General features: G+C 46.1%; 1 protein-coding gene across 1 annotated transcript in view; it reads right to left on the reverse strand.

Annotated features, from left to right (window-relative positions):
- Nucleotides 1-16,841, reverse strand: part of SLC22A23 (solute carrier family 22 member 23) — a 273,316-nt gene that overhangs the window by 23,553 nt on the left and 232,922 nt on the right. The window contains exons 7-9 of the mRNA XM_082258072.1: nt 7,743-7,981; nt 1,474-1,506; nt 143-266 (exon numbers count right to left, since the gene is read on the reverse strand). Of these exons, the coding sequence (XP_082114198.1) occupies nt 143-266; nt 1,474-1,506; nt 7,743-7,981 (396 nt within the window). The remainder of the gene's footprint in view (nt 1-142; nt 267-1,473; nt 1,507-7,742; nt 7,982-16,841) is intronic.

A 16,841-nucleotide genomic window follows, 5' to 3' on the forward strand; every position in this document is an offset into this window, starting at 1 on the left:
AAGAAAAAAATAAAAATCAGGGAAAGCAAATTTAAAAAAAACGTAGAACCTGTCACGGTTTATTCTCTTAAAGAAAATTAGATCCTTAAATTACCAAGCACAATTTGCTCTGAAATAAATGTGTGTACCATAAAATCCATACCTGATTACTGTGGGGGTGATTTCTGAGCAGAAAAAGACGCTTAAACTTCCAACAGCATGAGACGAAAACATCCCAATGATTGAGAATACGATGGAGAATTTATTTTTCACAGTTTCGCTCATACCTAAAGAAATAAAAGTATTATACCATACCGTAATAATAATGTAAATCTCAATTAGAAGTTTGACTTTTTATCATGGTATTTTTACACAAAAAGATTCCAATATCTGTACATATGTCTCATCTAGCACAATCACCAGATTAATCGATTACTGGTTTATGAGAGATCACGGATTTTTAAAAGAGTTTCAAAGTGAGAATTCGGCATGGTTGCTGCCGGTAACAAGTTTGCAGAACAAGAAGTAATTTGGTGTTCAGATTTCGTTTAGTGGTGATGTCAGATTAGTAAACTGCTCACAAATTACAATCGGAATTAAACTTTTCTCACATTAGGGTCTACCTAAAGAATCTGTTCAATATACACAAAGTATAGTAGGCTTTCACACTACATAGTTGTGGGCAAATTTAGAGGAGCTCGTACAATCAAACTCGGATATAAAATAGGCAATACATGAGCCCCCCAACAAAGAAGTGAATAACACCCTGAAAACCTTTTAGAATTCCACTCATTTGGGCATGTCAGAATGCAGGTATTCCACTGTACATTGTGGTTCCTCCTGCCAACCCTTGCAAGACACAGTAGAGATGTAAGGGCCGGAAGGAGAAACCACCGAGCACAACAGTAGACAATAAAAATTGGTGCCGGATTCTTCAAGTGTTGATTTCCCTGCATTACAGCTGTTTTCGGCGGTAGGAGAGGTATTTTTTTATTTTATTTGCAGGGGAATGTTTATTGCCCATTTTATTTTAGCAACAGATTAAGGCCTCTTTCTCACACGGTAGTACATCGGCTGACTTTTTCTCAGCGGGGGATCGATACGGTGATCCCCCGCTGAGCATGCGGATGGCAGCTCTGTCTCCGTGCTGTGTGCGGAGACAGAGCTGTCAGGTCCCCATTCTTCTCTATGGGGGAATAGGATGAGAACGGACCATCTGTCCATTTTCATCCGATCCGATCCGCCAGACGGGTGGAAAACAGGGTTTCCATCCGTCCGGATTTGACGGATCAGATGTCAGCGGACATGTCTCCGCTGATATCCGATGCCCCACAGAGATGCATGGGGCATCCGTTCAGATCAGCCTGAAAAACAGACAGGCGGATATGAACGGTCCGCTTGTGTGAAAGGGGCCTTTACTCTAAGGCCTTGTAAGTATTACATTATCAGAAATATTCTGCTCAGCAAGGAAGAATTTCAAAATAAATGTCATACCTGTATCAGGACGTTGAGTATATTTTCCAATCACTTATCACCGAAGAAAGCGTTGCAAGGAAAAAAAAGAAGAAGCAAAAAATAAATAAATCAGTGAATCTAATCAAATTGTGCAATCACCCTAAAACAACTTAACAGTTTGCATAGAAATGTAATTACATTCAGATTAAATATCTTTGACAGAAGTGACTCCCTTAATGAATCCTGAAGCCAAAGATAGAATGTAATTGGAATGGAAGTACACATGCAGAAATGGAGAGGATTCTGTAGCTGTACACTGCCATGAGTCATAGTTAACAAGGGAACGGGCAGGTTTATGTGCAAGAAAATAGTATGCTTTTTATTATTAAAGAGACCATCACTACTAGAAAGATTTCTACTCCACATCTGGGAACATTTCACTTCTGATGCGGAAATATTTTAAATGCACCCTGTTGGAGCATGAGGCACTGTATTTGATGTATGGTGGAGCACGGGACACTTTATAATGATTTAGGAGTTTTGAGTTCACATGATTTTTGTAGTAATATGCATTGTAATATATTGATGGATGCATATCAATTTGTTTGAAACACATATGAATTGATGACACAATTGTTTACTGGTTTATTCATAGATAGGGTGGTCACAGAGATAAAAGCACTGCCATAAATGTACTTTTAATTTACATTTCTACCAGTATATACTGTATATATCCAGCTTAAGGCCAGGCACCTGACAGAACAGGCAAGGTGTTGGGAAGCAGCAGTTCTTTATTCATGGCAAGAAAGAAGCCATTAAAAAAAAAAAAATAATAATAACATGCAATTTGATAATGCTGACTAATGCCCTTTAAGCCATCTTGATGATCTGCACATTTCTATATTTAATACAATAATGAAAATATAGAAATGTAAGCATGTAAAAATGTAAAAGTCGTATATAAAAATTACTTAAGGGTAAACACTTCAATATTAATGCATATAATAAGTCCTTACTAAAAATACACTGGGGATATCTACTAAAACTGGAGCAGAAAGAATATGGAGCAGCACTGCATAGCACAATTAGCTTCTAGCTTCAGCTTGTTCAAGTCAAAAAAGCAAGCTAGAAACTGATTGGTTGCCATTTACAGCTGCTCTAATCTTAGGAAATTCCCCTCGCTATGTTTTTTCCTTTAAGCCCAGACACTATTATTTCTTTTCGTTCAACCCAGAGTTTAGGAGGAGCAGCTGTACTAACTTTGCGATATTAGTACAGCGATCTCCCCCACTAAATCATTGCTGAGAGCACTCATCAGATGCCGATTGGCAGATCTTTTTCGGTCATGCCCCTTTAACAGAAGCCGGCCAAATGACCGGCCTCTGTCGGACCGGCTGCCGTACAGACAGTTTCTATTGAACCATCCAATGCCGTCTGATATTATGGCCCTTAAAAGTAAGAATGGCTTAAAAGGATTTAAGTCACATTATATTTATTCTCTTTTTTAAATTAAGAAGATTTTCCCATGACAATAAAATCCTTTTCATGTTAAGATTTTGACAGTTACAAATACAGCAATTCATTTTCAAATATATGTTATTGCATCAGCTCAACACTACAACCTCCTAAAAAATAAGTGCCTAATAAATAAATAAAAAAAGCAGAAGAGTGCTTAAATACTTTCTCAGCAGTAGCAAAGTGATTAACACTCTTGCAACTTCTGGTGCTGGACCATTGACACAATGATGTGGGTTGCCTCCAAATCCTCTGGTTCCCTCCCACAGTCCAAAAACATAGAGGTAAGTTATTTGACACATTACCAAATTGTCCTTTATTAGTGTTGTGGACATTTGCTTATAAACTCTTTAAAAGAGAAGTTCCCCTTTTTAAAAAATTAAATAAACCCATATCTTTTTGCAGAAAATGTGCATTAATTATTATTTTTGTTTTTTATTAGGAGCCTGTAAAGCATTGCACCTGTGGTCAGCAGATCACAGATGCAATCTCAAGCAGCTACAGAATAGCAGGAAGAATCAATTAATAACCTAGAGTGCTCATCAGGTGGTATTTGTAGTTCTCCCATTCACAGAACTCTATAAATAAATGAAGCAGTTGGGTGGGCTGCATTTTTCTTAAATTGTGACAGTGGGCGCTGGGGAAACATTTTTGGCCTGCTGTCACAAAAGGGGCCCTGGAAGGGGCGAGAGGTGCGGGTGCTGCATGTTACCAACCTGGATTTGGGTGTAACATGTTATGAAAGAAGTATAAACTAAATATAGTGCAAATCTCTCGTGCTAAGACTGAAATAACACAAGTAAATGCCGCTACTTCAATAAAACGAAAATAAGAATAAAGTGAAAATAACCAATATACATGTGAAACACCAGCAGCGCAAGTGAAAATGATTATTAAATATAAAATATATTAAAAAGATACTCCTATACATGGGAGTAAAATAACAGTGTCCAAAACTATTATCCTCGTGATATAGTGCACAGTCCAAAAAAAAGGTAGAGTAAAATATGTGAGTCCAAAAATAAATTGGATGTATGTGAGTTCCATGAATGAAAATATTATGAATCACTGCAAATCACCACCACCACCACTGTGTGACATCAATCTCCACTCCCATCAGATGGACACTCATCACATATTAATGCCCCCCATTCGCATGGTTGGGCGAGCGGGATATAGAATCCTCTAGGTGGGCCCTAATCTTTTCCTGCCCTCTCCTCTATAGTCACTCAGACTCAGCTCCTCAGCATCTTCCAGCCCATTGTAATATCACGTGATGGGGAGGGGGTTCCCGGATCTAGAGCCACTCACTGCACTAGCACATCACCAGCAGCGCCAAGCCTGTGCATGATTTCCCTATGAATGGTGATTCACAGGCTAGGCACTGCTCGTGATGTGCTTGTGCAGCAGTGAGTGGCTCTAGATCTGGGAACCCCCCCCCCCCCCCCCCAGTCACGTGATATTACAGCGAGCTGGAAGATGGTGAGGAGCTGAGTCTGAGTGACTATTAGAGGAGAGGGCAGGAAAGGATTAAGCCCACCTAGAGGATTCTACATCCCGCTCTACTTGTTAGTGCTTTCGCCCAACCATGGAATGGGGGGCTTTAATATGTGGTGAGTGTCCATCTGGGAGTGGAGATTGATGTCACACAGTGGTGGTGGTGATTTGCGGTGATTCATATTTTAAGTCACATATATCACATTTATTTTTGGACTCACATATTTTATTCTACCTATTTTTTGCACTGTGCACTATATCACAAGGATAATAGTTTTGGACACTGTTATTTTACTCCCATTTATAGGAGTACCTTTTTTATATATTTTATACTTATTAATCATTTTCACTCATTGTTTATATTTGCGCTGCTTGTGTTTCACATTTATATGTGTTATTTTCACATCATTCTTGTTATGAAAGATGAACTTATTTAATGTGAGCCTGTGCATAAATCCAAAGTGACAAACTAACCTCATGCATAAGAATAGGTGTGCCCCCTACGTGATAATTACTACTTTTGCTGATAGGTCATTCTGGCCCTGGGCATCGCATTGTTAAATAAGAGAAGGGCTTGTACCTAGCCTTCAATACCTGAAAGCAGGAGCTCCTGGTGGCAGTAATAGGTACGTAATAACAGCACGTGATTTTTGTCACCTTGTGGGGATGTTAGATGTTTGCTTTGCTTTTATCCACAGATTTTCTTTATAGGTTAGTCACTTAACACTGGTACTATGCAAACATCCCCATCCCATGTTACAGCTGACAAAATTCCACTGTCGACCTGGTTTTATGCAGATTATCATAGCACTGAGAAACACAATATTTAATCTCCAAACACATCAATATGTGGTATTCAGCCTTAACACAAGCCTCTGAACCCTGCTACATTATACTCTCTGAGCATAGAATGGATCTGCATTAAAAACAGATCTACAGAAGAATAGATATGATATAATAATTAGTGTTTTAAGTAAAACTATATAATTATATACAAACATAAATCAAAAAGAATGGTGCAAAATCCATCTAAACTTATGCAATAAATTAAAAGAGAAAATATTGCAAAGTGCTAAAGTGCATGAGACTTATCTCTTAAAGCGGAGTTCCACCCTAAAAATTATCTTTGCACCATCCACTTGCTTTAAAAAAACCTGAAAAAGAATTGGATAATTAAATTCTTTTTTTTTTGTTTTGCTTACCTTGTTTTTAATGAAAATATACCCACCTTCCTTCCTCTTTCTCCCTCTGCGGACACGGCCCATGACGTCACTTCCTCCTTGCATTGACTCCTGGGAGATGAGTGTCATCAATCCCAGGAGTCAATGCGCCTGCACCGGTGTCACTCGTCACTTCCGGTGCAGGCGTGTCATTCCCTGCTGAACAGCTTCTGGGCATGCCCAAAAGCTGTTCAGGGATGACGCGCCTGCCCTGGAAGTGACGAGCAGGGCATTCTGGGACTCTGACGTCACCGAAGAGGACACGAAGAGGGACGCCCTGGCTTCAGCTGCCCACACCTGAGATGGCAGCGCTGGACAAGACATTTTCAAGGTAAGTATTTCTTCTAAAAGGTAAGTGAAACAGGGGACAGTTCAGAGGCTATCGTTGCTTAAATGCACTAGCCCTGACTGTCCCGGGCGTATTTTTAGCTTAAAAATTTTTGTTTGCCTGGAACTCCGCTTTAAACAGTGATTAAAATATTATGACAATGCATGTATCTGAAACACAAAAGTGCATAGTGATTAGGTGCTTAAAAAATGTCAGTGACACCAGTGATAATAGTCCTATGACACTACAAGTGTCTGGACCACAATGAGATACAGTCCATCTCACATATAATAAGATGTGTCTTATTTAAAGGTGCATTCAAAAAGATCTCAGAGTCCTTAAAGTGTAGAATCTTATAACAGCTCAAATGGATAGATGCTGGTTAGATTCACACCATATGCGGTATTCAATGCTGCATGCAACCCCCAGGTGTCCACACAAAAAAATCAGGTGGTAGCTTACCAGAAAGGCATTTATAATCACCATATGTGTCAGGAGCTCAATAGGAGAAATAGACCCAATGTATGAAATCCTCCAATCCCAGTTGACGCCTTCCAAGGGGAAACGCGTCGTTTGGAGAAGCCGCATCGTCACTTTGGCGCGGTCTGCCCTGCAGGTGGCCGAGCATTATAGCTTACGCTGGAACTTTTTAATCTAAACTGTAAGTGCAATTATTTTACCAGTAATAAAGAGTTTTTAAGGGTAATGCACTGTTGTTTAAGAGATAATAAGTCTCATGCACTTTAGCACTTTGCAATATTTTCTCTTTTAATTTATTGCATACGGTTAGATGGATTTTGCACCATTCTTTTTGATTCATGTTTGTATATAATTACCGTATTTATCAGAGTATAACACGCACTTTTTTCTCCTAAAAATGGAGGAAAAAGCAGCAGTGCGTGTTATACACCGATATTAAAAAAAAAAAAAGGTCAGGAAGCAGCGCCGAGAGCAGAAGGGGCGGGCCGGCCGAGGAGAAGGAAGGACGAGCTGTCATAAGAGTAAAAGGGGGCGGGCCAGGCCGATGAGAAGGGAGAACGAGCGAGCGCAGTCATCGTAAGTCCCGCCTATGACAGACGTCACACGTCTCGGCAGAGGAGGCGGGACTTCCGATGACTGCGCTCGCTCGTTCGCCCTTCTCCTCGGCCCGGCCCGTCCCCTTCTGCTCTTATGACAGCTCGTCCTTCCTTCTCCTCGGCCGGCCCGCCCCTTCTGCTCTCGTCGCTGCTTCCTGCCTTTTTTAAAAACAGATTCAGATAGTTGCAATGGCGATTGCGAGGCTGCATATATTGACACTGCGCTTGCGAGGCTGCATATACAGTATGGACACTGCTGATATACAGTATGGACACTGCTGAGGCGGCTACATATATAGTATGGACACTGCTGATATACAGTATGGACACTGCTGATGAGGCTGCATTCATGGGCACTAGTGAGAAAAAAAAATGTTCTAAGTTCAAAGCTGTTTGTTTTAAATTTAAGCTTTTTTCCTGAAATTTCTCTCCAAATATTGAGGTGCGTGTTATACGCCGGCGCGTGTTATAAGCCGTTTAAAATCCGCACTAGCACATATACACTTTATGTTTTCTCTCCCTCAGTTCAGGGAGTTCTAGGTGCTGCTCTGTAGTGAAGTTAGCGCATCCTTTATTTTATATTTCGAATAATTAGTGTTGCATTTCTGTTACACAGTTTTATTTTTTTTTTTACTTACTACATGCATAACTGACAACTAACATGTAACTTACAATTCAGAAGTCCTAGCTGAAGAAGAGACGCAAGGGCAGTTAAAATCATGAATAGAAGCAATCCTCCTCTCCTTCCTAAAAATCCAACAACGGGGCACATTGCCAGGCATGATGCAAGCGTAATTCCTGCCATAGCAAAATAGTTGGCATAGAAGTTGTGCATGATGCTTGTGTTCATATTGACTTCAGGGTCCATGAGACTTTTGGCAAAACAGTGGTGTATCCCATATCCAGTCAGCCTGCACATGGGGAAAAACAGTGATTAGAGACTTACCACGTGAGCATCTATCTACAAAAATTATGCAATAAAAGTATAACTTTATACTATTTTGCAGGGTGATATGAACAAAATAACAGAAATATCTGGGAAAATTTTTGTTAACATGGCATTTGGTTTCATAGTAACAATACCAGAAGTAAAATGAGAATTGAATGGTTCTGCGACTAAGACATTGAAAGCCTTTTAGATTCTGTTAAAGTTCTTTTAGATTCCGTTTTATTTTTCAGTAACTCATCCCAGTAGAAATGACAAAGCATCTAGCCAATGAAGAGGACAAAGGTAGTGTAGTGATAAATGGATTTTTGTAAGATCTTACCGTAAAATCCTTTTCTCTTAAGCTCATTGACAGACGCAGTCCTCTTGATTAATATCAAATTGGGTTATACTGCCCTCTACAGGAGTAGGACACTAGGCAGAAGAAAACGTTCTGGCCACACCTTAGGGGCAGTCCCAGAGGGTATATTCTCTCTCTCTCTGCTACAGGATGTCAGTTATGTCACAAAGCAGTGTCAGAGAATTTAACCCAACCCAACTCAAAAATAGAGGGGTGGGTACTGCGTCTGTCAATGAGCTTAAGAGAAAAGGATTTTACGGTAAGATCTTACAAAAATCCATTTTTCTCTGTCGCTCATTGACAGATTAATATCAAATTGGGATGTCCCAAAGCAGTGCCACAAATGAGGGGTGGGATAACGGAAATCAAAATCCAATCTAGAAGGCCCAACCGGTGCCGACTAGAAATCTTAAAGGCTCATCAGACAAAAGGATGAGACTCAACTGAAAACCCAACAGAAAAAAACCCTCGAGGTAGACCAACGGTCTCCTCAAATTGCGGCCTGCAGAACCTTGCGGCCAAAAAAGGCATCCGACGATGCCATCACATCAACTTTATAAAATTTTGTAAAGGTATGAACCGACGACCAGGTAGCCGCCTTGCAAACCTGGACCACTGACGCCTGATGGCGGAAGGCCCAGGAAGCACTAAGCGCCCGAGTGGAGTGTGCCTTAACAGGGAACGGAGGATTCCGACCCTTAATAGAATAAGCCCGTACCACCGTCAGTCTGATCCATCTGGAGATAGTCGCGGCAGATGCAGGCAACCCCTTTTTGGGGCCATCCGTGATCACAAAAAGTGAATCCGTCTTATGAAACGAGTCTGTAGTTTTCAAGTATACCCTGATTGCCCGAACCACATCCAAGGAATGTAACGCAAACTCCCGAGGATGACTGGGCTTAGGACACAGGGAAGGCAATACAATGTCCTCATTCAGATGAAACTCTGAAACCACTTTGGGAAGGAAGGATGGATTCGGACGAAGAACCACCTTATCCCTATGAACCACCAGATATGGGGAGCGACAAGATAATGCGGCCAGTTCTGACACCCTGTGTGCAGAAGTGATGGCCACCAAGAAGGCCACCTTCTGGGATAAGGTAAGCAAGGGAATCTCCCTAATATCTTCAAAGGGAGGTTTCTGAAGAACCGACAACACCAAATTAAGATCCCAGGGCGGCAAGGGTGCGCGCACCGGTGGAGCCAGGTGCCGCACCCCCTGGATGAAATTCCGCACCAAGGAATGAGTAGCCAAAGGTTTCTGAAAGAAGATTGCTAACGCTGAAACCTGACCCTTGATAGTACTCAAGGCCAGCTTCTGCTCAACCCCCTGTTGCAGAAAAGCCAAGATTCGGGTCACCGAATAGGCACGTGGAGGAAATCCAAGGGATTCACACCACGCAATATAAGACTTCCATGTGCGATGATAGGTTTTTCTGGAAGTCACTTTCCTTGCTTTAATTAGAGTAGGAATAACTGAAGTTGACAATCCCTTGTCCTTCAGCACCTGGGTCTCAATAGCCAGGCCGTTAAAGCCAGCGATTGTAAAGCAGGATGGAAGATTGGTCCCTGAGACAGCAGATCCTCCATGAGAGGAAGTCTCCAAGGAGCGTCTTCGACCAGCCTGACCAAGTCGGCGTACCAGGGTCGCCGAGGCCAGTCCGGAGCTACCAGGATAACTGGGATTCCCTCCACCTCTATCCTGCGAAGAAGTTTCGGCAGCAACTTGAGAAGAGGGAAGGCATACAGTAGCTGATACTGTCCCCACGGGGCGACCAGCGCGTCTGCTGCGTCCGCTAGAGGATCTCGGGAGCGGGCTACAAACCTCCGCACCTTCCTGTTGAGCCGAGATGCCAACAGATCCACATCCGGGGTGCCTCAATGAAGGCACAGCTGGTGAAATACCTCTGGATGAAGAGACCATTCCCCTTAATCCAGAATCTGACGGCTGAGATAATCTGCCTGCCAATTTTCCACCCCCGGAATGAGTACCGCGGAGAGAGCCGGAACAAACCGTTCCGCCCAACGAGGATTGCTGGCCACTTCGATGGCCGCCAGGACACTCTTGGTGCCCCCTTGGTGATTGACATAAGCCACGGCCGTGGCATTGTCCGAGTGGATCCGAATCGGGCTGCCCTGGAGCTGCACGGTCCAGTAAATCAGTCAAAGTCTGATCGCTCTCAGTTCCAATACATTTATCGGTAACCTGGATTCTATCGGAAGAAATTACTTCCCCTGGCTGAGCATCGGAGACCGAAGCCACCAGACCAGAGACTGCCTGGTCCGCTCGCTCAACCGGATCCGATTGTCCAGAGAATCGGGATTCCGATTCCATTTGAGAAGAATCTCCCTTTGGAGAATTCGGGTATGAGACTGGGCAAACGGTACTGCCTCGAAGGAGGCCACCATCAGTCCCAGGACCCTCATGCAAGTCCGAAGGGAAGGCCAGTTGACGGACAGCAACATCCGAATCGTTGACTGAATCTTCTGGAGTTTCTCCGCAAGAAGAAACACTCTTGCCAAGGATGTATCCAAAGTTAGGCCCAGATAGTTCAGTCTCCTGGTGGGAACCAGGGATGATCTTTGGGAAAAGTGAAGAAAACGCTGATGTCCTGCGAAGATGGGGATATGAAGATAGGCATCCTTGATGTCTATGGACGCCAGGAAATCCCCCTGGTGCAGAGAGGCCACCACTATTTGGATGGACTCTATCTTGAATTTTTGTACCCGGAGAAAACACTTGAGTGCTCTCAAGTCCAGAATTGGACGCACCTTGCCCTCTTTCCTGGGTATTGTGAACAGGTTCGAATAGAACCCCTGAAAACGTTCTGTCCAAGGAACGGGAACTACCATTCCTAGTTGCATCAAGTCCATTACTGCCCCCCGCAAAGCTTTTAAGCGATCCGGGGATAGTCGAATATTGGAAGGGAAGAATCGCACCGGTGGAAGTGATCGAAACTCAATCTTGTATCCCGACCGTATGACTTCGCGAACCCATTTGTCCGGGATTCTGGAAAGCCATGGATCCGGAAACCGGTGAAGACGTCCCCCCACCCCAGAGATGGGTGGGGGCGCACCTTCAGGCTGCATTGGTCTTATCTTCAGGTTTGGCTGAGCCGGACTTTTGTTTACCCGACCAGCGCCCTTTGAAACCCCCTGCAGGGGCTTTGGAGGGCTTCGCCTTATCGCCCGCCCCAGCGGAACGAAAAAACTTTTTATGAGCGGAAAAGGAAGGTCCTCGTCTGTTACGAGGTCCTTTACCCTTAGCAGTCTGTGACAAAAAAGTGCTCTTGCCCCCAGTGAGATCCTTTATAATCTCATCCAAGGTTACCCCAAACAGGCGATTCCCTTGAAAGGGGAGATTAGCCAAAGCTTTTTTGGAACCTTGATCCGCCGACCAGCACTTTAACCACAACACGCATCTGAGGACCACTGCTGAAACCGATGCACGCCCCAACAATGGAGTGGCGTCCAGGGCGGCGTCACAAATGAACTGTAGCCCTTGTATTATCTGCTCCAGCAAATCTGATACTGCCGGGGGGATACTTCTCCCCTTTAGGTCACAATATCTTTAGATCAACAATTTGGTCCATTCTGTCAAAGTTTGTGAAACTAAACCAATGGCAATCACTGGCCTAAAGGCTGACCCTATCAGGGAAAAAATGGAGCGGGATTCCGCTTCCACCTTACGATCCACCGGATCCCTAAAGGACGGAGCGTCCTCCAACGGGATAACAGTGGCTTTATTTAGTCTGGAAATCGGTGAGTCCACCAATGGTGGTACCGTCCATTTTTTAAGGAGGGATTCCTCAAACGGATAACGCCTAGTAATGCGTTTGGAAATAGCAGGGGTTCGTTTCGGACGACCCCATTCTTCTTTAATTAGATTACCAAAACATTTGGGCAAGGGAAAAACCTTCGCCATTTTGGTAGGCTTGCTAGTACCAAAAGGAATTTCAGTATCAGCTTCCTCTGCCGGTGTAACCTCAAGACTTAAGGTTTCCCGGACAGACACATCTAGTGCATCCACCAATGCTACTTCTTGTGCTATGGCGGAGGCAGAAACGTCCTCCTCACTATCTGAGGAGACCGTACATGAGACAGCAGCCCCAGAAGAGGGACCTGCAGCTGCAGTGACAAGCTCAGAATCCGTATCTGAAGTGTCAGATGAAATAGGGGTAGGCGGGGGTCGCTTTCTTGCGCCCCGTCCCTGACAGGCCACCTCCACCCGGGATACAAAAGACTCCAAAACCGCTGACAATGCATCAACCATAAGTGGGGCACTGGAGGGTCCTGCGGCCACCTCGAGGGGATCAGGTGGGGATACATGTGTGGCAGGGTCCATGACACTTGCCAGCAAACAAAAATTGCAAAAGAAAAAAACTTTTTTTTTTTTTTGTAATCCCCCAGCGCAACAGCGCCCCTCAGTGTTACCTGCTTCGGACCCCCACAGAGAGAGAGAGACCCCAAGGGCTCACCACCTGATGCACAGAAGCTTCCAAACTGCTCTCAGCGCTGTCCTTTACAGACAGGAAGTCTTGTGGATCGTTTTCCCGGGTAAAGGAGGCGGCTCCGCCCCTTTACACGCCTTCCGGTGCTACCCCTGCTACTCCTCGAGGTAGCTGGGCGTCTCCAAAATGGCCGCCCCCATGCAGGAGACATGAGGCTACGCCAAAATGGCGGCCTCACGCGACCTGCGGGAGGATGGCGGCGGCCTGCGCCTGTGGAAAGATGGCGGCGGCCTGCTAACACGTGCGGCCTGCGGAAGGAAGGCAGCGGCCTGTGGGAGGTGTGCGGCCTGCGGGGAGGATGGCGGCGGCGGATGGCGGTAGTCCAGGTAACTGCAACCTTATGCATAAGGTAGGATCATATCACCCTCTTACATGGCCATCCTAAATAGTAATGCCAGCCCCTGACCTCAGTCATGGTCCCTTTACAGTGCCCACTCTTTACATTGACTATCCGATAGTCAGCTCCCAAACCAAGCCTCCTGGTTCTTAATCACCAAATCACACTCAAGAGGGGGATCTGTGACACATGTTATAGGATAGAGGGGGGACCCAGGATCAAGAGGGTCCGATCATCCACGGAGGGGCCCGTGTCTATTCCCAAAACCCGACAGGGGAGAGGGGGGAACATACTACTCACCATACCGGAACCGGCGGGCACCCCCTCCTAACAGAACCCCTCTCCACCGAGGTGGGGGGGCTGTCGACCAATACAGACGCCGCGACTCAGTTTCCAACTGGTCGTCGACGTCCCGGCGAGACGTTTAACTCGCAGGGTCAGTCCCCGTCCAGTGGCACTATGTCGCGGCCGACCCAGCGTGGAGCTAGGGCCTGCACGCGCTCGTAGGCTGACTGGACCACTGGATCTTAACATCCAGCCCGTCGCCCAGCTCCAGCATAATTGTTTTAATGTGTCGCGGCCGATCCAGCGCGGAGCTGGAATCTGCACGCGCTTGTAGGCCGGCTGGGGTGACCACCAATGTTCCCTCTAATTTTTTACTGTGCTGAGCAAATAAAAAAATTTCTGAGCGCAAACCTTTAGATTGAGCAATGGGGGGGGGGGGGGGACGTCAATGCAGAGTGACCAGCCTGCCCCAATCAACTGCAGAGTGCCACAGCAATGCCCCCAATAAACTGCAGAGTGCCACAGCAATGCCCCCAATAAACTGCAGAGTGCCACAGCAATGCCCCCAATAAATTGCAGAGTGTCACAGCAATGCCCCCAATAAATTGCAGAGTGTCACAGCAATGCCCCCAATAAACTGCAGAGTGCCACAGCAATGCCCCCAATACATTGCAGAGTGCCACAGCAATGCCCCCAATACATTGCAGAGTGCCACAGCAATGCCCCCAATACATTGCAGAGTGCCACAGCAATGCCCCCAATAAACTGCAGAGTGCCACAGCAATGCCCCCAATACATTGCAGAGTGCCACAGCATTGCCCCCAATAAACTGCAGAGTGCCACAGCAATGCCCCCAATAAAATGCAGAGTGCCACAGCATTGCCCCCAATAAACTGCAGAGTGCCACAGCATTGCCCCCAATAAAATGCAGAGTGCCACAGCATTGCCCCCAATAAACTGCAGAGTGCCACAGCAATGCCCCCAATAAACTGCAGAGTGCCACAGCATTGCCCCCAATAAATTGAAGAGTGCCACAGCAATGCCCCCAATAAAATGCAGAGTGGCACAGCATTGCCCCCAATAAAATGCAGAGTGCCACAGCATTGCCCCCAATAAATTGCAGAGTGCCACAGCAATGCCCCCAATAAAATGCAGAGTGGCACAGCATTGCCCCCAATAAAATGCAGAGTGCCACAGCAATGCCCCCAATAAAATGCAGAGTGCCACAGCATTGCCCCCAATAAACTGCAGAGTGCCACAGCATTGCCCCCAATAAACTGCAGAGTGCCACAGCATTGCCCCCAATAAATTGCAGAGTGCCACAGCAATGCCCCCAATAAAATGCAGAGTGCCACAGCAATGCCCCCAATAAAATGCAGAGTGCCACAGCATTGCCCCCAATAAACTGCAGAGTGCCACAGCATTGCCCCCAATAAATTGCAGAGTGCCACAGCAATGCCCCCAATAAACTGCAGAGTGCCACAGCAATGCCCCCAATAAACTGCAGAGTGCCACAGCATTGCCCCCAATAAACTGCAGAGTGCCACAGCATTGCCCCCAATAAACTGCAGAGTGCCACAGCAATGCCCCCAATACATTGCAGAGTGCCACAGCAATGCCCCCAATAAACTGCAGAGTGCCACAGCAATGCCCCCAATAAACTGCAGAGTGCCACAGCAATGCCCCCAATACATTGCAGAGTGCCACAGCAATGCCCCCAATAAAATGCAGAGTGCCACAGCAATGCCCCCAATAAAATGCAGAGTGCCACAGCAATGCCCCCAATAAAATGCAGAGTGCCACAGCATTGCCCCCAATAAACTGCAGAGTGCCACAGCATTGCCCCCAATAAAATGCAGAGTGCCACAGCAATGCCCCCAATAAAATGCAGAGTGCCACAGCAATGCCCCCAATAAAATGCAGAGTGCCACAGCATTGCCCCCAATAAACTGCAGAGTGCCACAGCATTGCCCCCAATAAAATGCAGAGTGCCACAGCAATGCCCCCAATAAAATGCAGAGTGCCACAGCAATGCCCCCAATAAAATGCAGAGTGCCACAGCATTGCCCCCAATAAATTGCAGAGTGCCACAGCAATGCCCCCAATAAACTGCAGAGTGCCACAGCATTGCCCCCAATAAACTGCAGAGTGCCACAGCAATGCCCCCAATAAACTGCAGAGTGCCACAGCATTGCCCCCAATAAACTGCAGAGTGCCACAGCATTGCCCCCAATAAACTGCAGAGTGCCACAGCATTGCCCCCAATAAAATGCAGAGTGCCACAGCAATGCCCCCAATAAAATGCAGAGTGCCACAGCAATGCCCCCAATAAACTGCAGAGTGCCACAGCATTGCCCCCAATAAAATGCAGAGTGCCACAGCAATGCCCCCAATAAAATGCAGAGTGCCACAGCAATGCCCCCAATAAAATGCAGAGTGCCACAGCAATGCCCCCAATAAAATGCAGAGTGCCACAGCAATGCCCCCAATAAAATGCAGAGTGCCACAGCAATGCCCCCAATAAACTGCAGAGTGCCACAGCAATGCCCCCAATAAATTGCAGAGTGCCACAGCAATGCCCCCCCGCGACCCCGTGCACTTACCTCACGGACGGTCACGGCACTCTGTCTTCAGTCCCCGGCTTCCAGCTTCCCGCGTCTCCATCCTCCCGAGTCCCGGCGCCTCCTCCTCGGCCAATGGCATGAAGTTGGCCTTTCGGCCAATCAGGAAGCGGGAGGACCCGCTCCCTGATTGGCCAGGAGGAGGATCCGTATGACAATAGCGAATTTTCATTCGCTATTGTCACACGATGGGCGTGCTCTCGGGGTGCACGCTCTGCTCCCTGGCCGCTCCGTCTGCGGCTGCGCCGTCTAACTAGGTGCTTGCGCGGGACGTAATTTCCACTGCGCGTCCGCGCACGCGCGCACCTTAAAGGGAACACTGGTGACCACTGGACCTCAAAATCCAGCCCATCGCCCAGATCCGGCATAATTGCTTGAAGATCTCACAGGAACAACTGGAGAAAAAAGCTGCCTAAAAAGAAAAACATTTTCTAAAAAATCTTGCCAGGACCAAAGATCCCAGCAAGGAACTTAGGTCCTTACTCCTGACTAGACAGAAAAAAACTGACATCCTGTAGCAGAGAGAGGGGATATACCCTCTGGGACTGCCCCTAAGGTGTGGCCAGAACGTTTTCTTCTGCCTAGTGTCCTACTCCTGTAGAGGGCAGTATAACCCAATTTGATATTAATCAAGAGGACTGCGTCTGTCAATGAGCGACAGAGAAACAGCATTTTACAACCTAAGGGGTCCATTTACACCAACAGCCCTAAGGTTAGGTTGCCCATTGGAG

Source organism: Pelophylax lessonae, assembly GCF_965119305.1.
Source record: "Pelophylax lessonae genome assembly, chromosome: 5".
NCBI lineage: Eukaryota > Metazoa > Chordata > Amphibia > Anura > Ranidae > Pelophylax > Pelophylax lessonae.